This window comes from Phalaenopsis equestris, unplaced genomic scaffold, assembly GCF_001263595.1.
Source record: "Phalaenopsis equestris unplaced genomic scaffold, ASM126359v1 Scaffold000779, whole genome shotgun sequence".
NCBI lineage: Eukaryota > Viridiplantae > Streptophyta > Magnoliopsida > Asparagales > Orchidaceae > Phalaenopsis > Phalaenopsis equestris.
Genome location: NW_018165219.1, coordinates 194,329 through 218,119, shown reverse-complemented (window position 1 = coordinate 218,119; position 23,791 = coordinate 194,329). Strand labels below are relative to the sequence as shown.

General features: G+C 34.6%; 1 protein-coding gene across 7 annotated transcripts in view; it reads right to left on the bottom strand.

Moving 5' to 3' along the window:
- The window catches only part of LOC110031154, a 37,588-nt gene that overhangs the window by 5,857 nt on the left and 7,940 nt on the right, over nt 1-23,791 (bottom strand). For 4 of the 7 annotated variants that reach the window (XM_020734224.1, XM_020734226.1, XM_020734223.1 and 1 more), the window contains exons 2-3: nt 23,367-23,425; nt 21,216-21,272 (exon numbers count right to left, since the gene is read on the bottom strand). In XM_020734224.1, the coding sequence (XP_020589883.1) occupies nt 21,216-21,272; nt 23,367-23,425 (116 nt within the window). Of the gene's footprint in view, nt 1-13,027; nt 13,254-15,985; nt 16,059-20,573; nt 20,656-21,215; nt 21,273-23,366; nt 23,426-23,791 lie in introns of those variants that run through there. The other 3 variants (XM_020734228.1, XM_020734227.1, XM_020734225.1) reach the window with 3 other exon arrangements.

The following is a 23,791-nucleotide window of genomic DNA, read 5'->3' as shown; positions in this document are numbered from 1 at the left end:
TATATATGAATATATGTTCATATAGGTAAATATATATTTAAGAGAATTTACAATAAATAAGACAAAAGCTTAACACTGAAAAAAAAGTTGATTTCATTTAGATATTTATTATATATGTACCAAAAGAATAGACTTACCTGATAAAAATGTTAGCAGACGACACTGTTGAGGTGGGTAAATGCATTATATTTTACAATCGTTTTGTTTATTTACTGTTTTTCCCAGTTTTTTTTTTTCAGTGCAGAAGTATATAATTTCTTTTAAATGTTAAATGGACGATAAAACTGAATAAATTATGATATATGCATGCTTATGAGAGTTACCATTGGATGGTACTAACAGGAGGCATTGTACTCGTGCACGAAATAGAATTGATTGTCTAGCTTTATGGTGGGTTGGAAAAGGTTAAGCATATATTTTTATAAAATGTACATTTAGACGGTGACTCTCAATTGTGAAATGAGTAACCGAAATAAATGAAAGAAAAATGAATTTGTTTTTTTTACTGCACGGGTTTTACTGATATCGTACTATTATTAAAAATAATTTAAAAATGAGAATTATTGTAATTTAGAAATATTTACCCGTCGAGTAGTTTTAACTCAAACCATAGCTACTAACATTTTTACAACAAACCAGTTGTAGATTAGATGAACCTCGAAAAGTATGTGTACAAACGCCATGAAGCGCAAGCTGACAGGTATGTGGTTTAATTTATTCTATGTTTGAATGTAAACATTTAAATATCAACAATCATTTGCAAATTCAAGTTTTATGAACTAGAATGGCTCTTTTGTGCATTGGATTTTAACTTTTGTGATGAAATGAAACTGTTAGATAGATTTCCTTAATCCGACCGTCAGCTCCAGCCTTGGTAATTCCAGGCTCACTGTGTCAAGTGGTGATGAGTGGTATCAGAGCCCAGTTAATAGCAGTAAGAAACTCATCATAAAGATCCATTAGGAAACTAAAAATAATCATTAAGAAAATTAAAAAGTTATTAAATGTTATGTTAATAATGCTAATTTTTTTATTATCTCAAGGTAATTGAATGTGACCAGGAGGATACAGATGGAAATGATAAAGAGGTAAGAGGTGTTGATCATCAATATCAGGTGACTCCAGCACATACTTATCCTTCATCAAGTGGTGCTAGCATCCCTATGGAGGTGTTTACTCAATTGCTGACTGTAGTTACATGACTCATTGAGGGTTCCCAAACCTAGGCCAGTGAAAGCGAAACAACTCAGATTGATAAATATCTGAAGTCGTTCTAGGATATTCACCGCCACTATTTCCAGGAGCAGGAGGGTCAATTGATGCAGAGAATAAATTGTTGAGGGAGAGAAAATCACTGATGGTTCTTCATGCCCTCAGGAGAGAAGGGTCACATTAGCTATTTTTGCTTTCGAGGGGGAAGTAGAAAGGTGGTAGTAGGGTCAGCTTCAGGAGAAGTTTGGCGAATAACCTAGTTGTCAGATACAGTGGGAGATCTTTGTGAGGACTTTCGTGACTAATTTGTTCCTCTCTCAGCTAGAAGACAGATGCAGTAGCGGTTCATTAGGCTTGTGCAGGACGACCATTTCATTATGTAGTATGAGGCTGAGTTCACGATGTTGTCCAGGTATGCGCTTAGTTAATCCCCAATGCCAAGAAAAAGTGTCATAAGTTTCTCTCTGGATTGAAGGATGTCATCCAACAATCCTTAATTCCCCTTAGCATCGAGGATTATTTAATTATTGTGGAGAGGGTGAGGATAGAGATTGAGTTAATGGCTACGCAAAGGCATAGAGATTTCCAGAAAAAGAGAGGAGATGACAGGTCTAAATCGGAACAAGCCACCCAGTCTGTCCAGTCTAGGCAGTCTAGTATGAAAGAGCCTCGACCCAGCGATAGCGGTACTGGTAGTAGCACTGGCAACAGTATGATTACTTGTGCGAAGTGTGGAAGGACACATAGAGGAGAGTGTTTGTCGAGCACCAACAATTGGTTTTCATGCCATCAGCCCTGATATATGGTGAGGTCTTGCCCTATCTTAGGCTAGAGACCTCAGGTTAATGTTAGAGTTAGTGCTCCACCTACTCAGAGAACTTTCGGTAGACAGGGCAGTTGAGTCGTCATGATCAGCTCCAGCTCCGAGTCAAACCAGTCAGGGTGTGCAGCCTAGAGTTTATACACTAGATCAGAAGAAAGTAAGGGATTCACCGAACTTCATTACAGGTAATTCATTGTCTAAGCAAATCTATCAAATTTTTCTTTAAATTGCGAGACATTTATACTCTTTAATTATAGGTTTTATATATATCCAACATATATTGATCTGAACTTTATTTCATATCACGGCATCTTATTTGTTTATCTCTGAAGTTTGTGAACTCTTAAGGATTTGAAGCATTCAAAATGTTTGATTTCTTATCAATTTTTCTACCTAATCGGTCTCTAATGATGACTGATAGAAGTTGTTATGTGAATCTGACCATCTGCAATAGAAGTTTCAAGGCTAATTTGGTAGTGATAGCACTTACCGGGTTCGAAGTGATCCTAGAGATGGATTGGTTATCTAATCACTTCACAACTATTGATTGCTCTAAAAAGATAGTTAAATTCAATAGCTCTGGAGAGGAAGAATTTAAGTTCGTGGGAGAAAGAGGAATCTTGCCTATGATGATATCCAGGTTAAAGTAATGCAAATTGTTAGCAAAAGAATATCAAGGCTTTTTAGCTTAAGTCAACGATATTATGAAAGAACCAAAGAAGTTGAAGAATATATCAGTAGTGAAGTATTCAAGAGTCTTCTTAGATGATTTGTCAGGTTTGCCTCCAAAAAGAGAGAGATTTTCCTATCGATATAATACCAGGTGCAAAACCAGTGGCAAAAGCACCTTATAAAATGGCAATCAAGGAGCTACAAGAATTGAAAACCTGGCTGCATGATTTATTAAAGAAGGGATTCATCAGGCCAAGCACTTCCCTTTCGGTGGTAGCTCCAGTGTTTTTTGTTAAGAAGAAAGATGTGACCTTAAGGTTATGCATTGATTACAGAGAATTAAACAAGCTCACAATCAAGAACAAGTATCCTCTGTCAACAATCGATGATTTTTTTTATCAGTTAGAAGGAGGTTCAGTGTTTTTCAAGATGATCTATGCTCAGATTATCACCAATTAAGAATTAAAAAAGATGATATCGCAACAATAGCTTTCAGCACTAGATATGGCATTATGGATTTGTTGTAATGCATTTTAGATTGCCAAATGCACCTGCAATCTTTATGGAGCTGATGAGCATAATCTTCAAGTCATTTCTGGATAGATTTGCGATAGTCTTCATCGACGACATATTAATCTACTCCAGTGATGAGATTCATCATGTGGATCATCTTTGCACTATTCTGCAGACACTAAAGGAGAACTGATTGTGTGCTAAGTTGTCAAACTATGAATTTTGGCTGAGGAGCATATCATTAGTAGTGAAGGTATCACAGTGGACCAGAACAAGGTTAAAGCGATAACTGATTGGCAAACAAACCACTGTTATAGAATTTCAAAATTCTTAGGTCTAACAAGTTATTACAGGAGATTCATGAAGGGTTCTCGCAGATCGCAATGCCTTTGTCCAAATTGATTCAAAAAACGGTGAAATTTGAAAGAACAGATCGTTGTGAGAAAGCTTTCTAGAAGTTGAAGATGTGTTTGATGACAACTTAAGTATTGATTATCCCCTTAGGAACAGAAGACTTCCAGATCTATGGTGATGCATCTTTAAGGAGAATTGGGTGTGTCCTTGTGCAACATGGAAAGGTGAGTGCTTATGCCTCTAGGCAATTGAAGAATCATGAGAAGAATTATCCGACACATGATTTGGAGCTTACAGCAGTTGTATTTGCATTGAAGATATGGAGGCATTATTTGTATGGTGTCAAATGTGAATTGTTCACAGATCATCAAAGTTTAAAATATATTTTCTACTAGAAGAAGTTGAATTTAAGGCACATAAGATGGCTTGAGCTTATCAAAGATTATGACTTGGATATCCAATATCACCCGGGGAAAACAAATGTTGTGGCTAACGTGCTAAGCAGGAAGACAAATGGCAGTGCTAACTAAATAATTACACAGTAAGAAGAGCTGATTAAATATATAGAATGTTTACAATTATTTTTAATGACGTCAAATGATAAAAGTTTCGCTCTATTGAATCAGATGTTCATTCAACCAAGTTTGAAGGACAGCATACGGGATGCATTGCCACATGATGCAGAGTTTCAAAAAATATTTGACTAGGTAAATGCGGGCAATTGGAGAAATATATGATCGATGAAGAAAAATTGTTGAAGTACAAGGATAGAATATGTATTCCTGATGTAAAAAATTTGTGTAAAAAAATCTTGCATGGGGCAATTATTGATATATCCAAGCAGCAATAAGATGAACCGGGAGCTTAAGGGATTATTCTGGTGGCTAGGATTTTAGTGCAATGTAGCGGAGTTTTTAGCAAAGTGTCCTACTTGTCAGATAATTAAGGCCGAACATCAGAAGCCTAGGGGCTTATTCCAACTTTTGTTTATGCCATAATGGAAATGGGAAGACATTGCTACTGACTTTTCGATGGGGCCACCGAGACCAAGGCAACGTTGTGATGTTGTATGGGCAATTATTGATCGTCTAACAAAGTTTGCACATTTCTTGTCTAACAGATAGATAGATTATGTGGACAAGTTGACTAAATTTTATATTAATAAAATTGTGCGACTGCATGGAGTCCAAAAGTCTATTGTTTAGATAGAAATGGTAGATTCACATCCAGAATGTGGAGGGGCACTCAACTGACATTCAATATAACTTTTCATCCCCAAACAAACAGTCAACCGAAGAAGACAATCCAAATATTGGAAGGCTTGCTTCGACATTGTGTTTCTGATTTTTGTGAAAACTGGGAAATCTACATACCTCTGATAGAGTTTGCCTAAAATAACAATTTCTAGACTAGTATTGGTGTGGCTCCTTATGAAATCCTTTATGGAAGAAATTGCAGAACACCTTTTTGTTTGGCAGAAACAGGTGAACGGAAATTAGTTAGTACTGGTTTAGTTGATGAAACAACTAAGAAGATTCAACTAATTCATGACAAACTAAGAGCAATATAGAATAGACTGAGAAAGTATTATGATGTTAAGCACCGACCAGTTGAATTTGAAGTGGAAGAATTTGTTTTTCTGAAAGTTAGTCCGATGAAGGGTGTCAAGCGGTTTGAATAGTCTGGGAAGTTGAGTCCACGATATGTTGGTCCGTATGAAATTGTGAAGAAGATTGGGAAAGTGGCATACAGGCTTGCACTACTAGCACATATATATGGGTTACATAATATGTTTTATATCTCCTTGCTTCGGATATGAATTATTGATGAGGCTAGCAAACATGTTACTAATCTTATGGATATTCAACCTGACATGACATTTGTGGATGAGCCAAAAGGAATCATAGACTATGATGTGAAGCAGCTCAGGAATAGAGAGATTCATTTTGTTCGTGTATTATTGAAGCACGAAACTTAAAAAGATGTTACATATGAGAAAGAAATAGAAACAAGAGAAAGATATCCACTCATTTTCAGTTAAGGTACGAGATATACTTATGTGTATTAAATTTCAAAGACGAAATTTTTATGAGGGAATATTGTAATAATAAACTTAAAAAAATTAAAAGTTAATTAATTAACATCTTCGGTTTTAAAAAAATGAAGCTTCATTAGTAAAAACACTGTACATGTGTCATGTTCGAGCGAAAACTCCACAACTCATAAGAGCGCTATTTACGTACGTCATACGCACGCAATTATATGTGTGTATGACCCCGAATAAACATCCAATAACTTAGTTATTGGGGGTATTAACCCCAATAACATCTCAATAACCACTCAATAACCTACAAATACATTATATGGTTCGGCGCTCAACTTTTTTCCTGTCATTCGAGGGTTTTATGAGGCTATTGAGGGTATTAACCGAAATAACAGCGACATAACTCTGCAATACCCTCCAAATAACCTTCATACGCATGCAATTTTGTGTGCTTATGACGTACGTAAATATTTTTCCGCTCATAAAGAGTTAAAAATGAAGGAGAGTTCATCTCCTCCCATTCGAACCCACACTCAGCAGGCATGAGAGAAACAGAGGGAGACTGAGAGAACGAGAGAGTGAGGTAGAAGAAGAAGAAAAAGAGGAGAAGAAGAAGCAGCAAAAGAAAGAGAAGAGGAAGAAGGGAGGAGTCGAGTGGCTCAACTGTTGTGATCATTTCCTTCTATTTTCACGATCAAATCGAAGAGAAGATAGCTTGAGCAACTCTGTTGAGTGCCACGAGCATCAAAGGAAAGAGGGGAGAATAAGGGAAAGCTCATTTGAGTGCCTAGAAGGCTCGAGCGACATACCCAAGTGAAGAAGACGATGGGAGAGCTTCTGTGCCTTACTCGAGAGCTGGAAGAGGAAGGACGCGGCGAGTTCTCCCAATAGTGCAACTCACCGGGAAAGGAGGAGGCGAGTTGTCCAACTTCTGTGGTTAGTAAAGGAAGGGGGATGAGAAAGTGGGCTCGAGCGACCGATTTGAAGCTCGATCGAGGGCTTAGGAAGGAAGAAGATAACATGGGATTGATCTATGTGCGAGTTGGGAGCTTTGTTTGCATGAAAGGTTAGACTGAATCCTTAGCTCAATTCGGCTTTTAGGGCAAGGCAGAGGAATAAAAGGAAAGAATTTAATTTACTTAGTGTTATTTTAATTTAAATTATTTAGTTATTAATGTTAAGTAATTTAAATTAAGTCAAGAAATGAAAATCCTAATATTGACTCTTACATCTTTAAAGATTTAATGAGCCTGAGGTAGAAAAGGGGAAAGATAACTTCAGATATAAACTTGATTTCAATAACAAATTATTGTTTTCTTATTAAGTCGTGTTATAGTATGAAATTAAGAATCCTAAAATTAAAATTTAGTTATAATTAAACAGTTCATATGTTAGGTATGCAAAAAAAGAAAAATGTTAAAAGTGTGTGTGTGTGTGTGTGTGTGTGTGTTGAAATAGAAAACATACAAGACAAGAGTTTCTCAAGTTGGATGTCATTAGGTTTGTTGGGACCACATTCAGGCACGTGGGGTGCACTAACAACATGTTCCTGCTTTTGACTATTAGTTCTCAACTGTGGGTGCAATCTGAAACATTTCTCTTGCGGGTGTCCAAACAGCTTGTAGTGCTTGCAGTAGTAAGGTTTTTGTTCCATAATGATTTTTTGTCAGTAACCATCAAGCCATACTTCTTCTACATACAGTAGTGTAAATATCTTTTCAATCAAAATCCTTGCAATTGAGGGTCTTGAGAAATGAACTGTAGATATGTCTACCTGTAAAGGTTTCCAAGGATAGTCCCAATTGCATATAAGATACGTAGGTCAAAGAAATGAAGCTTGAGTTCAGGTAATGAGAACCAGATAGATGCAATTGAAGGTTCATGACTTGGATCAAAATCAGCAGTCTATTTGAGCAATTTCATATGATTGCTCTCGATTGTGATGAACTTCTTTGAAAAAATCCATATGTAATCTTTTTCTATGTTCAGTTGTATCATAACATGTCTTCCGTTGAAAAGACTCACCTGTCAATCCCCAATTAGTTTGAAATTTTCAATAACCTTCCTGATAATCTCCATCTTAGAGCGATCTAATTGGAACTTTCCAACTAGTGTAAATTTGTATTTTCTTGCACGATTCGAAATTTCAGCGTCAGAGAATAATATTGCTGGTTTGCCTGTTTTTTTCTCTATTTTTTTTATGAGATCTCCATTACCTGCAACAGAATCATGGTACATCTGAGGAAATATTGGACTAACTGCGAGGTGGAAAGAGGAGTTGTGTTTGTGAACCATTGTAGCATCAGAGGGTGGCGGCGTAGGAATGCCCTGAGGCCATTAACGTGCTTCATGCAAGCACTGTAGGAGCAACAAAACCTGCAGGGCGAAGCACTGCAGACGCGAGGAGACAACTACAGGAAGTGTCTTCAGGCAGGAGAGCACCAGTCGCGTCGTTTGGAGCGAGCGAGGAGATGACTGCGAAGGAGAAGTGTCGTCAACTACGGGAGACGACTGTGAGAATTAGCGTCGTCGTTTACGGATCAGAAGTCGTCGGCTGGAGCGATCGTCGTCGACTATGGAAGACGACAGGGAGCAATCCACTTCGACTGGAGAGCTACGCGTAAGTAAAAACGTCATTGTGGAAGACAACGAAGATATATATATATATAATATATATCTGTGTGTGTGTGTTATAAATATTACATATATAGGTATATCTGTTCATATAGATAAATAAATAGTTAAGAAAATCTATAATTAATAAGATAGAAGATTAATAAAGAATAATAAGTTGATCTCATTTAAATTTTTATTATAAGTGTACCTAAGAGACCAAACTAACCTAAGAAAAAGGTTAGCAAACTAAACTGTTGAGATACGTAAATGTATTTTATTTACAATAATTTTGCTTTTTTACTGTTTTCCCCAGCTTTTATCTTAAATTCAAAAGTATATGATTTCTTTTAAATGTTTAATGCAAAATAAAACTGAATAAAATATGATATATTGATGCATATGGGAGTCATTGTACCGTGCACGAAATGGAAATGGAAATAAAAATTGAAATGAAAAATATTGTCAATTGGTTGGAAAGGGCTAAATATCTATTTTTATAAAATATACGTTTAGATGGTTACTTCTAATTATGAAAAGTGTTACCTAAATAAATGAAAGAAAATGAAATTTATTTTTTTTTATTGCACAACTTTCATTTTTACTGCATTTTTATAAAAATATTTTAAAAATGAGAATTATTGTAATTCAGAAACATTTACCCACTGAGTAATTTTAACTCAAACCATAGTTACTGGCATTTTGTACAGGAAAATCAGCTATAGATTAAATGGACCACAGTGGCCCCGTGGAGCATAAGTTGATAGATTTGTGATTTAGTTTATTGTTTGAATTTAAACATTTAAATATGAATAATTTATTGTAAATATATAAGTTTTATGAACTAGAATGACTCTTTTGTGCATTAGATTTTTATTTTTGTGATGAATGAAACCATTAGATTGATTTTCTCTGTCCAACCGTTAGTTCCCGCCTTGGTAATTCCAAGCTCACCGGGTCGGATCGTGACATGACAAACCTTGTCAACAGATTTCAAACTAACAAATCCTATCCCAGCAATACAGAAATAAAAATTTCATATGAATTTTTAACTATTACATGATAGAGAGGCATCTCAATTTCTCCCAACCCTCAATACATTATTGCATGTTTTGAAGATCTATTTGCATCCAACAACTCTTTTGCTCTTAAGGGAGTTCAACTGAATCCTAATTCTCATTGTTATGCAAAAATTCTAACTCATTAACCAATAGATGCGTTCCATTGATTTGTCTTCCACAAATAACTTCATTAGAAGTGGATGTTTGATCACCAATAGACAAAACAAAACTTAAAGCATATGCAACCATATAAGAAAATAATAAATCCTCATAATCAAATCTCTAAGATGATCTAAATTGGCCCATGGATATTTGAATAACAATCATTTCTTTTAGCTATAATTGAGTCACCTCCTGCCCAAGTCTAGGTTCAATAAGCTATCATAGTTATTTGTCATCAAGTATTCATGTATTTCTAATTTGATTGATTTTTTTTACTTCCTAATATCCTCTGAAAATATTAATATGCATTGGTACCTGTTGAAAGATGGCGCACTTATTGAAATTAACATTCCTACAAAGCCAGCAACTAAGCAATAATGCGCCAAAGCTTACATCTCTTGACCCCACCTACAAGCTCAAGAAAAATGCACATTTTAGCTCTATTTACTCTCTGACATGAACATAAATAAGAGAACCAAAAACCTTTCAAAGTGAATAGTATAAGAATGATCAGGCCACACCATCTCACGAGTCCTTAAAAGTAGTAGCACAAGATATGTTTATCAAATAGCATATTTTATTAATAGCATCAACCCAAAAATCTCTGCTCAAATCATAGATAATATACATCTGTCTCACTCCAATAGTGCTTAGTTTTTCCTAACACTTCGTTCTTATCTTACTGCAATCTTAAATCTAAGAAAGCATTCATTTTCATAAAAGTATTCAAATTGAAAAAAACAAAATTCTAAGCAATAGTTATTTATTAACCTTTAAATTTTCTTGTATTTTTACTTATTATTCTGTGCCTTCAACTTCTTAACTATCTCAAATACATCACCTTTTTTGCTTAACATATAAACTCATATCATCCTTGAATTATCATCCTTGAATTATCTATGGGTACTCCGATAGAGATAGGATCTTTAGTGGCTCGTGTTACATTTCTATGGGTTGTGAGAGGCAAATATAAAATTGGCATTGGTAATGTTAGAAGACCATGGAAGAGACAATATTTGAGGTAATACGACCCTTATTGGAGGAGTTTCAAGATTCTTTTCACTTCAATTTACGCTATAGGTTGCCACCATTTAGAACGGTGCAGCATGTCATCACTCAAGATAGAAATGAGAACTTTTTCCACTAGAAGGCTCTAAGGAGTGAGCTGGGTGCTAAATTTCAGTTCGATTTCGCGACAAACCCACGAACATATGACCAGATATAAGTGATGAACTACTACTTCGATAATCTCTACAGATCTTTTATGGGAAACAGAATCCAGATGTTTCCAGAAAAGAAAAATCATATCCTACTCGGGGAGAATGGTGCGGGAGTGACATTATCGTGTTTGCAATATCACGAAATCCTGTAGCGTGTGGGACCGCTAGAATTTTGTGATCATGAGAGCCAGCCTCGAAGCTTCTATTTCTTTTTTTTCTTTCCTTTACTTTTGACTAGTTTCCTTCTTTTGCGTCTTTCTTTTTGGTTTTTTCCTATTTTCCTATTTTCTAATTAAATTGTTTTCTATTAGGAGACTTCTACAAATGTGTGTTGGACTTTTTGGATTTCAAATTTTTTTGAGATTATGCATTTGGAGAATTTTTCTCTAATTTCTACTCTCTGAAGTGTTGTACCCTCATTCTTTAGCATGTGGTGTGCATGAAGCTTGCCCATGAATATGTGATGGATAACTCTTGTCGCCCATATCTGATTGTTCGTCGTTCTGCCCACTGTTTTCAGCTGAACAACCATTGGATGTGTTTCCAGCTGCTGGTCTCAGCAGAAAATTGACATTTTATTGCTTTTGGCTCGCTGTCTAGTCGCCCGCAACTTGTCTATTCGTCGTTGGACTGTTTTTTTCAATCTAGATAGTTGTCGCACTCATCCCACCTGCTCTCCAACAGCAGATTTTTCTTCCTACATCCTTCCCAATACCGCTGACAACCCCTACTATCAATTCCTTGGTATTCCACAACCACCTCACCACATAACCCGCTCTCACGCTCTCTTTAAAATATGTTCATACCACTTGTGTTATAATCGAGTTAAATCGTCTAAGGTTATAATTGGTGCATCACTTGTAACTATGTTGCCTCGAGAAAGTAGAGATTGAGATATTTGCTCTCAAGTTTCAACCAACATAGGGAAGTTGGCGATTTACAAACGCTTCGACCAAAATTTATTCAAAAAAGCATGGATTTAGAACGGGGAGTGTGTGCTTGGTGACGACTTAGAGGGTGTGAGAGTGAGTTTTACATTTGTTGTGAGAGTTGAGAGTAATTCAAGGTGAGAAGCACATTATAGAAAAAAGATTGATTGGCTTGGAGCGAGAGGTTTTTTTTCTCCTTTTATTTTTATAAACCTCGTTTAATTTTCAATGTGTTCTCTTGTGTTTTCTTCACAAATGATTAGGAACTAAATTTTCTTGCTTCTTTGAATTGGTGTTGTGATTTTTTTTTTTTTTCAATCCATGTAAAATTCTTAATGTAAATGTATGACATTGATGTGCTAACCTTCAATGCTTAATTTTTTTTTTTTTCAATCCATGTAAAATTCTTAATGTAAATGTATGACATTGATGTGCTAACCTTCAATGCTTAATTTACTTTCTTCCCTACCACTTGAAATGTTAAAATCAATTGTGATCTAGGACTGTCAGAAAAAGACTAGACTAAAAATTAGGTTAACTCACAATTTCATAGTGGAATAGGAATATTATCATTAGGAGATTGCAATCGCAAATGGGAATGAGGAATCCTAAGAGCCTTTACAAGGTTAAAAAAACTTAATCATAATATGAGACTCCAATGTCTTTTATATCTCAGAAAAGAATAATGAATAACTGTCCCTAGTTGCCAATAGTAAGTGAGAGAATCTAGTGGATAAATATAGAATTTTCACATAATCCAACTGAAAGTAATTTTTCTAACGTTAGCCAAAACAAGAATAATTAGTATTCATTTTAAATATCTTAGGACTTCTAGAAAACCTTTCAAAATTTGTAAGTTTAGTTATACTTTTCATTTTTATCAATTTTGTTACTTTTCAATTTAGAATAATTAGTATCCATTTTTATCAGTTTTAGAATTCGAAACTTATAAATTGAATATTACTTAATCGAATTCTATTTTAGTTATACTTTTCATTTTTATCAATTTTTGCCTTTCAAAAAACTGAAAGCTAGTAGAATATTAATTAAACTAAGTTGAAAAGTAACAAAATTCTATGAGAGATCGATAATTCGAACTCATAATTTGAATATTACTTAATCGAAATGTATACTTGCATGATTAATGTCAATGTCACCACAAAGCATATCACTATGCAACTTTAATACATAGTGGATTGTATTGATTGGGTCAGTCTTTGTGGTTTTTCTTCTTTTTGGGCTTTTCACGAAAAAAATTTATTACTGTCACTTTTATCTCAACAAAAATTATAACCATGTAACTTTAATATATAGTGGACTACTTTGATTGAGACAAATCTTGTAATTTTTCTTTTTATGGGTTCTTCTTATAAAAAATTTACTTTTATTATTTTTATGTGTGCGAGCTAATACTTATTTTTTCTGTGGTTTAGAATGCTCTAGCATGCCACCCCTATGTCATGACCAAGCTCAAAGCTTGGAATTAATGAAGTTGGTAACAAATAGTTGGACGGTGAAATTAAATTTGTTATTATTCATTTTAGCCTCTAAATAAAGTAATTTAATTGAACAAATAAAAGTTTACCTTTCAAGTTGCTAACCTCGTATTCCATATCCTCTAGTATTCATCTTTTATTCAAAAACATAAATCTGAAAAGTATTAAAACAACATAATGAGTTACCTTAGAAAAATCAGTAGAGCAATTATACTTCTAAACTATAGTAACCTAAAAAAAAATAATATGTATGTTGGTCTTTCAAATTTGATTATAGAAAATTATATAATAATCTAATGTATGTGTTAATAACATTTCTCAATGGAAAAAATCTAAAATACTATGTGCATTAATTTTAATTTTAATTTTCAAAATGTAATCTCTTAAACTTTAGTAAACTTCAAATTCTTAACTTACACATAAATCTTAAGAGTATTGTCAAAATATAACCTAACACACTCCAGACCGATATTAGTTCATCGACACAGCAATTCATGATCTAAATTACAGAATTAGATGAGATGAAAAGGTGTCTAACTCACCCTTAACTAATACTCTCTCATCGGCACATCGGTTATTGATCAATGTTTCTTAATTCTATGAGGTGGTAGAGTGTCTACTCACCCTTGATTGATATTATCACATCGGCACAACGATTAATGATCTAAGTTTCATAATTATCCAAAGCAGTAGGAAAAATATTTATAGGCTCGAGTACATAGCCATCCCCAGCCAATACTATAAGAGAGTGAACTTATCTTAACGTTCACATACAAGCATTCACATATACAAAATTTTAATACTTCATAACATATATTATCTTCTTATGAGTCACTTTGCATTCATCTACTCATAAATAAATACACTTTCGCTAGAATCAAAAGAGTATGCAATAATTTAATAACTTCATAGATAACTATTATGCAATTGTTTATGCAGAATGGTTAACATTCATATTTCTAAATGCTATGTACTAATCTAATCTAATGTCTTTCTAGAAAAACTAATATGCCACTATTTATGTAGCAGAATTAACATGCCTGCTTCATATGGAACAACATGAAAAATTAGTTGTCGTCTAAATCTCACTGTATATATCATAAATGTAAAAAATTAAAAACATGAATAAACATTCAATAATAAGGAAGTTACTTTAACTTGGAAACAAAATTACTCACCTCAAGCTCAAGATATTCGCTAGTCTTTTAATTTGATTGTTCGCACAATCTTAATCAATGGCTTTAATTCATAAGATATTCATATTAACTTATTAACATTTCAAATTAACTTATTAAATAAAAACACCAAGCCATATTCCATACATTTTCTTTCTTCTCCTTCTGTTAAAGTCAACAATTTTAGTTTTCAAATCTTATAAAGAGTTCTTCGATCTAGGATTTTTGTTATAAATCAATATAAACTAATATTAGTATTTATAAGATTAATTTAAATTAAATAATAAGAAAATAAAGTTCACTAATCTTACCTTAGTTCTCAATTCGTTGGGTCGATGGAACTTAAACTCACGTAAAAGAGCAAAACTTTCAAACTAGGGCTGCTCCGCTTGGTTCATTTCTTCTCACACGAGCCACTTATCCCTCCTTCCACTTAGGGTCTCTTTGGGACAGCTGCATCTTATTGAATAATCTGTTGATAAACTGATTAAAAATGATTTGCTGATAAGCTAGATACGATTGCTATTACAAATTTTTATTTTTTTGAAAAAGTCAAACCGCGACCAGAAAGTTTACACCGCACCTAGATAGGTGCGGTGTGAAAACGTTGTTTTCAGCATTTGAAAAAGCAAAAGCTGCCAAAACTCAGTTTACCTTAACAGGCCAGGTGCGTTTTCAAAACGTCACCGCACTAATAAGCTGCCCCAAACGAGCTCTTATTCTGCTCAAAGTCCTCTCCTCTCACATGAAAGTTGCTCGTCTTCCTCGAACGGGATGCCTCCAAGGCCTTGGCACGCCAACCCTCTCCTTTTCTGCTTGGAATCCACACAAAAGTGCACGCAAGGCTCAATTGTCCCCTTCCTGCACGATTTCTTCTTTCTAAAAGCACATACGGTGCTTTTTAAGCTTCATCTTTTTCCTCTACTGCTCACGGCTTACGGCATCGCACGCACGCAAAGAAGCAAGGCTTGCTTGGGCTTCGACTTCAACTATTCCCCTATCACGCAAAGCCACTAGTTGCTTCCTCCTTCACCTATGCTCATGTTGTCTTCCTTGCCCTAGATGCATGCAAGCACACCAAGGTTAAGTGGCCTCCTTGTTCTTCTTCTTCTCCAAGACCCCTTCCTACCTCTTATTCTCTCTCTCTTATTCCCTCATCTGATTTGATTCATTGCTTTGAGTGAGACAATCGTCTCCTTAAAACAAAATTGTCAAGAGGGTTGCTTCCTCCAAACCATTCTAATCAAGTAGTCCTTTTATTTACTTTATTTTATCCGAATATTACACCTAAGACAATTCCTTCTTGAATAAAGATGCACTCACTTTCATTTTCTAGAAGTTGAGATCCTCATCGAACTTCTCAAACTCATATTTTGGGGTATTGGTGGAAAATTTTGATCCACTAGATGATGTCATTTCTAAAAAACAATCAAGCAACTGTTATACTAATTTGTTGCAAAAGAAGCTCCCAAAACAACTAAGTTGACAGCAACAAAGAGGGTAATAAGATTAATTTGGGAAAAACAAAACTAACACCAGACCAAATATAATAAAAAATAATAAATGACAACAAACATATAGGAAATTTCCTGATTTACATGGTTCAAAAGAGAATAACATTTATTCACAAGATAGGAAGTCGCACATAAATCCAATAATAAATATTATGGAATACAAAAGAAGACTAGTACTAAATATATAAATCAAATTGTTCTTATAATAAAAACTAGCAAGAATGGTGGAGAAGATACCACTCAAGACATCTTGAATCGCAAGGGAGTAGTCTGAAAAGGATGAAAGAATGTTAGGGACGAAGCCTAGATAAGGATAGCATGGAAAGTACCATGAAGAATGGAGCATTAATTAACCAAATCCTATATTAGAAAGGGAGAAGGCATTATTGAGCTATACAATGGAATGGTACCAAAATTTAATCCAAATCGCAAAATGGAGCCAAATATTATCGCTCAAAAGATATCATATTATAATCAAGAATCAATCGGAACTAGAGAACACAATAATATCAATATCCGACTAGGGGCCGGGTAGGAAGATCTGGTGACAGCGGGGGTGTTGGCACGGTGGTTGATGGTTGAAGTGGGTGAGGGTAAGGAATAGGTGGCTGGAAGCAGGAGGGGAGGGAGGGGGTAAGAGGTCGACGGCTGGATGGGTAGGAAGGTTGTAGGGTGATCGGTAGCTGGGACGGGAAAGAGGGTGCTAAGGTTGTTGGTTACTAGATTAGTAATGGGGGAGAGGTGGTCGGTGGCTAGAAGTAGGTAGGAAGGCTGCAGGAGAACTGGCGGCTGGAATAGAGAAGGAAAGTGGTCTATAAGCTTGTCCTACCAGCACATATGTAAGGGGTACATAATATGTTTCATATCTCCTTACCACAAAAGTATATTGCTAACGATAAGCAAGCTCGTTACCGACCACATAAATATACAACTTGATCTAACCTTTATAGATGAACAAAAAATAATAATAGATTATGAGAAGTAGAGAGATTCATTTTGTTGTATTATTGAAGCGCGAGAATGAAAAGATGATATTTGGAGAAGGAAGCAGAAATGAGAGAAAGATATCCACAAATATATTCTTGTCCTTTAAATTTGGAGGATGAAATTTTTATTATGAGAGGAGATTATAATAATAACCAATTAAAAGGTGTATTAACTCTATATAGATATATATATATATATATATATATATATATATGTATGTATGTATGTATGTATGTATGTATGTATAAAGAAAAAAGCTTCCCTGTTCACGACACCTACAAGGTGTCATTCCTTCGAAATCCCACCGCTCATGGGAAAGCCTACGAGAGATTAATCCTCTCAATCCCTCGTTCAAACAAACAAATGAAAGAAAGTCAGAGGGAGCGAGAGAAAGATAGCGAGAGAGATAGAGAAGGAAGAAGAAAAAGAAGCCACTAAAAAAATAGATAAAGGAGGAGAAAGGAGAAAGTGTTGAAGCCAACGAAAAGAAAATGAGTAATCACACACCTCTCCCGTAGTTGTGTGGGCCTTTTCCGTGATTGAGAAATGCTCGATCGAGCACCTTAAGGCTCGAGCAGCCCTGTCGACTATCTCGAGCAACTCCGTCGGTTGTCGCGAGTAGCAAACAAAGGAAGAAGGGGAGTTGAGTGACTTTTCCCCATTTGTACAGATTTCCGCCCGTGAAAAGTTTGACCGAGAGCTCGAGAAGAAGGAACAGTGCACTAGAGCTCTTTTGTGCACAGAGACGCACTGCCCTGAGCAAATCTTCGACTAGCCAAGATGAGCTTGAGCACATTGGAGGGAGATCGAGCAAACAAACTGGTGAAAAGGTTTCCTGTGCCCTAGTTTAATGACACGAGGAAGGGCTTGTGCATTTTTTTTATACATTCAGGAGAGCTCTACTGAGCTCTGTAAGCTCAAACTTCAAGGGCCATGTTCGTGAACATAGAAAAATTATTACGTCTGAATAAAGCATGTAGAGCTACGTGCGGAAGCCAATCCGTAAATGTCACATGTCAATCATTTTATTATTATTTTTTTATTCTAAAAAATATATTTTAATTTAAAATAAGAGAATGAAACCGCACGACCCGATCCCAACCTGACCCGTCTAGAAAAAAAACGAACACAACAAATAAAGAGATTGAGGTTTTTGATGTCTAGGTTCATTTGACGTTCCATATTCTAAGATCGGCATCAAGATCCCAGGGTTTTTACAAGGTTTGTTGTTCTGTCAATTTTCTACCCCACAGTTGAGATTCTCTAGTTGTACCAAGATTAGAATTTGACATTTTCTCTCTTTTCATGTTTCATTCATATATTTCTATTTTCCGACATTCTCTCATTCTAAGACTCCACATGTCTTCTTGTCTCCTAACTTAACGATGAAGAAGAGACTGAGATTCTCGTAGGATTCAAAATACAACAAACGATAACTACATGTGACCAAGTAGTTGTCATTTTGGTAAGTAAATCCAGAAATACGCTTGCAAATGTGATCCAATCATTTTCTTTTAAAAAAAAGTTCTAACCGAAGATATTTTCTAACTGCGAAGAGTTTTCTTTTTATGTCAATATATATATAGAACTAAATGAACATAACATTTTTGTATTTTTTTTGTTGTGCAACCATGTGATGTATCTAAATGAGCTTAAATGTTTACTGATTTATTTTTTCCTCTTGTACAACTGTTATATACATTGACGTATTTATTTTTTTCTATATCGTTTTTTTTTCTTTGGTACAAAAATGTCATTATTGTACCGAGAATTCTTTTTTTTTTGTTTTTTTTGGTACTGTATAAAAAAAAGTTTCTTTTACATTTTATACATGTGACTTTTTTGTCCGAATTTTATTTTCTTCGGTACAATCATGTTGTCATGGTATTACCTAAAGTAATACTATCGAGTTTTGTTCTCATTAACTTCATCACTCAAATTCGTTAGCATTTTTCAATAAGCTAAGAATTGAAAACACAATGTTCGGTGCGGAATTTAATTATGTGATTTTTTTTTCGCGAATCTTATTTTCATTTGTACAACCATGTTGTACATGGGTGTAGCGAATGTATTTCTGTCCAGCTTTGTTCTTATTAACTTCATCTATTAAATTCATTTGCATTTGTGATGAGCTTTGAATTGAAAATCCAATGATCGCTCCCAATACCTACGATCTAGATTCTTGAAAGGCAAAAATTGATAAAAATTAATTAAACCTGTTGTTATTAGAAGCAAAATAAGTCTAATGTGTTATTATAGGTTCACGAAGGAACTAGATTAATCTGAGGAAATGGATAATTGACTGCATTGTACAGTTCAGTAATTATATTTTTATTTTACAATAGTTCTGTTTATTTATACATGTTTTTACTATTTCCATATTTTCTTTTAAAATGTAAGAATTCATGTTTTCCTTTTAAATGTTAAATGCAAGAGAAAAATTAAAATATAAAATATGCATGCATATAATAGTCACCGCAAGATGGTATTAGCAGGGGAATGCAATGTACGTGTGCACGAAAATAGAAATGAAAATGAAAAATGATTGTCTAACTTTATGATGGGTTGAAAAAACTAAACGTATATATTTTTTAAAAGTATATGTTTAGATATGTTTAGATGGTGACTGCCAATAATGAACCATGTAACAGAATAAATGAAAGTAAACGAAATTGTTATCTTCATATTCACTTTTTACTGCACATTGTCTTTTTAATTTTTACTATACTTACAAGATATTTTAAGAAAAGAATTATTGTAATTTAGAAAAATTTGCTCAACAAGTAGTTTTAACTCAACCTTTAGTTGTTAACATTTTACAAAAAAAAAAACTAGCTTTATGCTAGATGGACCCAAGAGTACGTGTGCATGTGTTGAGAAGTGCAAACTGATAAGTATTATAGTTTAGTTTTTATTTTCTGTTAGATGTAAATGTTTAAATATGAACAAACTGTTGTAAATATAAGTTTTATGAAATAGAATGGACCTTTTGTGCTTTGAATTTTATTTTGTTGTGAAATGAAACTATTGGATATTTTTCGTCATCCGACTGACAATTCTCGCTTTGGTAATTTCAACTCTCAAGCCGGGTCGTGACATAGAATTTAGCCAAATATGAGATAGGTTGAGTTAAAATGACAATATCTCGCATAGTGTGGAGTGGGTATTTATAATTGATATCAAAAAAGACCTATAAGATGGTGTGATTAAAGAACAAACTAAGTGGAAGTCAATGGGCAAGGACATCTCAAATCCACAACAAGCAACGAGAGAGCATCAAAGCCGAGGCTCGGATAAGGATTGGCAGGGCGTTCTAAGTAGGCCTCCAAGAAGACAGCCTTTTAAGATGCAAAGGATCCCAAAATGATTCAAACCTCACATCAATAAGGGAAGAAAGATTCTTGGACTGTATGGCTAGGTCCCAAATATATGATAGTGTTTTGGGTGCAACAGGTGAATTTTTATTGAGAACTTCACTAAGTGTGCTAATGTGGAAGCACTCTAAAATAGGTGACTTCCTAGAAGTTGCTTGAAGAATAAAAAAATCATGATATTTAGCCCTCGTATAGGGCAAACTAGGCCAAAGTGGATAATATCTGCATATATGGTTTGATTGTTACATCACCAAACTTGAGCAATGCTTCTCAAGAAAAAGCAAAAGAAAAGGGCAAGGAGTAATACCTCTTGTCACAAATTCTCCAAGAATAGTTGCAACTTTTTGATTTCTCTATAATCATGGAGTATGTTTTATCACGTAACAAGAAGCTGAAAACCCTCTCTTTTATTATAAATTGAAGATCCATAGTAGAACCATCAATTGGTTGTCTTTCTCGTTCGCAATGGAAGCCCTCTTTGTTTTCTGTGAAGAACCTCACAATCCCTATCATTCGCTCCAAAAATAAGCCACCAGGCCCAAGGAAATAAAAATAGAATTATGATTAAGTGTGAATGCCAAAAATACCCTGGCTCGTTTGATGTAATTCCAAGCAGATCGTATACATGCTAATAGAACTGAAACTGAGAACAAATCAAACTTGTTCTAAAAGTCCCATCTTCCGCTTAATGAGTTTTAAATATTCTACAAATGAGTGTGAGATTCCGTGATCGAGTTGCCTAAATTTCATGGTTGAGTGATGATTTTTCTGTAAGGCTAGGCATAATCATGAGTGCATTCAATAGACTGAGCTTTCTTCCAAAAAAAAAAAAAGTGGAGTGGTAAGCTTCTGAGGCAACTGCTGCTGCATTGTCCTTCAGGGAAAATTGAATAGAAACTCAATAGAACAATGAATTCAGGTTATCAACGTTGTTTTCTCACTTTTAATGCTAAATTTAATACAGATAGATGAACAAATTTATAAGAAGATTCGGTCGCATTACTAAAAGGCTAAACCTTGACTCATTTTAAATAGAAAATTTGAAGAAGATATAGAAGTGATGTACCTCTCCTTTTCAGAACACAAAGCCGAAATATCATAGATGCCTTTATTGGTGAGGATCCTGAAATTTTTTCACGTTCTGAATTAAAAATAAAGCATGCAGTGGAAAAATAAGCAAGAAGATGTGAAGCTTCAGCATCACAGTTGAGGCTATGAAATAGAATATTTTAAATAGAAATTGTAAGCGTGACAAATCAAGAAGCAAGTACATAATGCAGATAAACAGTGACAATTACTTTTTATTTGAAAACCTTAGCAGCTTAACGATTATTCATGACTTACAGAACTCAAAAAGAAACATGATGATAAATTGGCATCCATATCCATATTAACCAACTGGCTTGCAATCCAAACTTAAGATGCGCTTCAGAGTAAGCTCACCATAGGGGGATTGCAAACCTTTGTCTTGGTCATTGTAGTATGTGTCACCTAGGGCATAAAAGGCATAATGAATAGACATCATCTTTATCTTCTAAAGGCTTATCAGTGGCAGTCTGTTAGCAAAACATCAAACACTTTATGAAAGCCGCACATAGTATAAATTGAAACTCAGAGGTCACATACATGCCAAAATCTTGTCTCATAAGGACTATAAACACGAAGAATCTAAAAAAAAATGGAGCCTCATATTTTGGGATTATTTGTCCACCACTCTACACTCAAATTTAATTATGCTGGGCAAAGTTTTAGGGATTTAGCAGCACATAGTATCAAAACAATCAAGAAAATTCTTACGCAATCAATCAATGTAGGGGAAAAACTAAACCAGCTAAAATAATTCCCTTGTCCGCCAACTTCATGGGAATTCACCATTTGGTGTTAAGGGGATCCATCCATTCCCCAGTACAGATGCTTAGTAAAATTTTCTATTTATCTCAAAGGACATCATGACAAACAAATGCGAGTATGAAGACACTAACGAAACCTTTCTGATACAAAGACACAAACAAAAAGCATCCAGCATAAACTTTTAGATAGAAATCAGAATCAAAGGGGAATGAGTCAGTTGTGTGCAATATACTAGGGCCCAAACCTATGGTTACACTAAAACTTTAAACCCAGGGAAGAGAGCTAACCAGTGTTACGTTCACATAACCTTGTTCAATGGTGATCCAAAGTGGGATTAATGCTAATCTCATGTGCCTCACCAAGTTTTCTCATTAAGGGAAGGTGCGGCACTTCATCCACAACACCCTGTATATTGAAATCAAAGAACTCTAAGAAGGACATGAAATTTGAAAATCAACAAATTCATTTCAAACATGAGAAGTCAAATCATAGGAACTAAGAATTACGTCAAGCACAGAAACCAAGGTAAACTTCAACTCTAATACCTCCTATGCATGGGGAAGAAGTTTGGCGAACACTTCAATGATCAAGTGCCCATTCCAAATAAGCCAATCAAAAACAGACAGTACTAGAATAATAGTTGAAGCAGCTACAACAGCCAGTGCTCACATTAAAACCATGCATTACACTCCACCACTCCCCACCCACTTCAAATGGGAAGTTAAGCTATACAAATATTTGTATTAAGAAGGTTTAGAACCTTTTTTTTATTACTCATTTCATTTGAAGGCTTTAATAAAGAGAGTCATGAGTAATATATATTTGAAGGGTAAGTCAAAAAGAACACATTGGTTGGCTAACTGACAGTCAGATGTTCCTTGCATAATGCAATATCCGCTTCAACATGCAAGTAAAAAAAATCTGTCATCCATAGGAACTATGTTATCAATGAACATTAAGATTTAAAATCTTGTTTCTATTGTTTCTCATAAAAGGCATCAATGACTTCCAAACATTTCTAGGCTTTAGTGAAGCCCAGCATAAATCAAACCATCTAGTAAGTTTATTTTTTTGTTAACATTGAAATAGCCTAGTGACAACCAACACATCCTTCAAAATAACTCAACAGGATATGCACAGCAAAGAAATTAATGGAAAAAGAATACTCAATTATTTGAGAAATATAGTGTGTATTTGCAATGAAAATTAAGAGAGAAATTTACTACGAAACACAAAGAGATGTCTTAAAGATCCTAGATGGTAACTGTAAGATTAAACAGGAGCTTTATATAAAAATCAAATGTTTACAGAAAAAAACTGTACAAGAAAATAGTAAAGGAAAAATCTACTGAGAATCTAACAGTACCTGATTATTTTCTCAACAATCTTTTGACCAATACCTCGTTTCTGCAGTGAAGGGATGACCTGGAACACATTAATTTAATACCCAGGAATATAAGTAAGACAACAAAATTTAAATAGTAAAGTTCGATGACAACTTAATGATGAAAAAAATGAAACTATAGATTTTTTAGTTTAGAGCAGAAAGTGAAAACTTTGATGTGTTTTAGGATGAATACTTCCTAACAAATTTATTAGTTCCTATAGAAATACAAATTTCCACCTACGTCAAGATATGCTAAGGATAAGATGCATAATTAGAATTTACAAGGATAAATAACATGCAAAAGTTAATATAATCAAGTGTATAGATGTAGCTCACAAATTACAATATAATCAATTGCGAGTTCACACAAAGAAGAAAATTGCTTTCCATGACTCCTAGGGAAA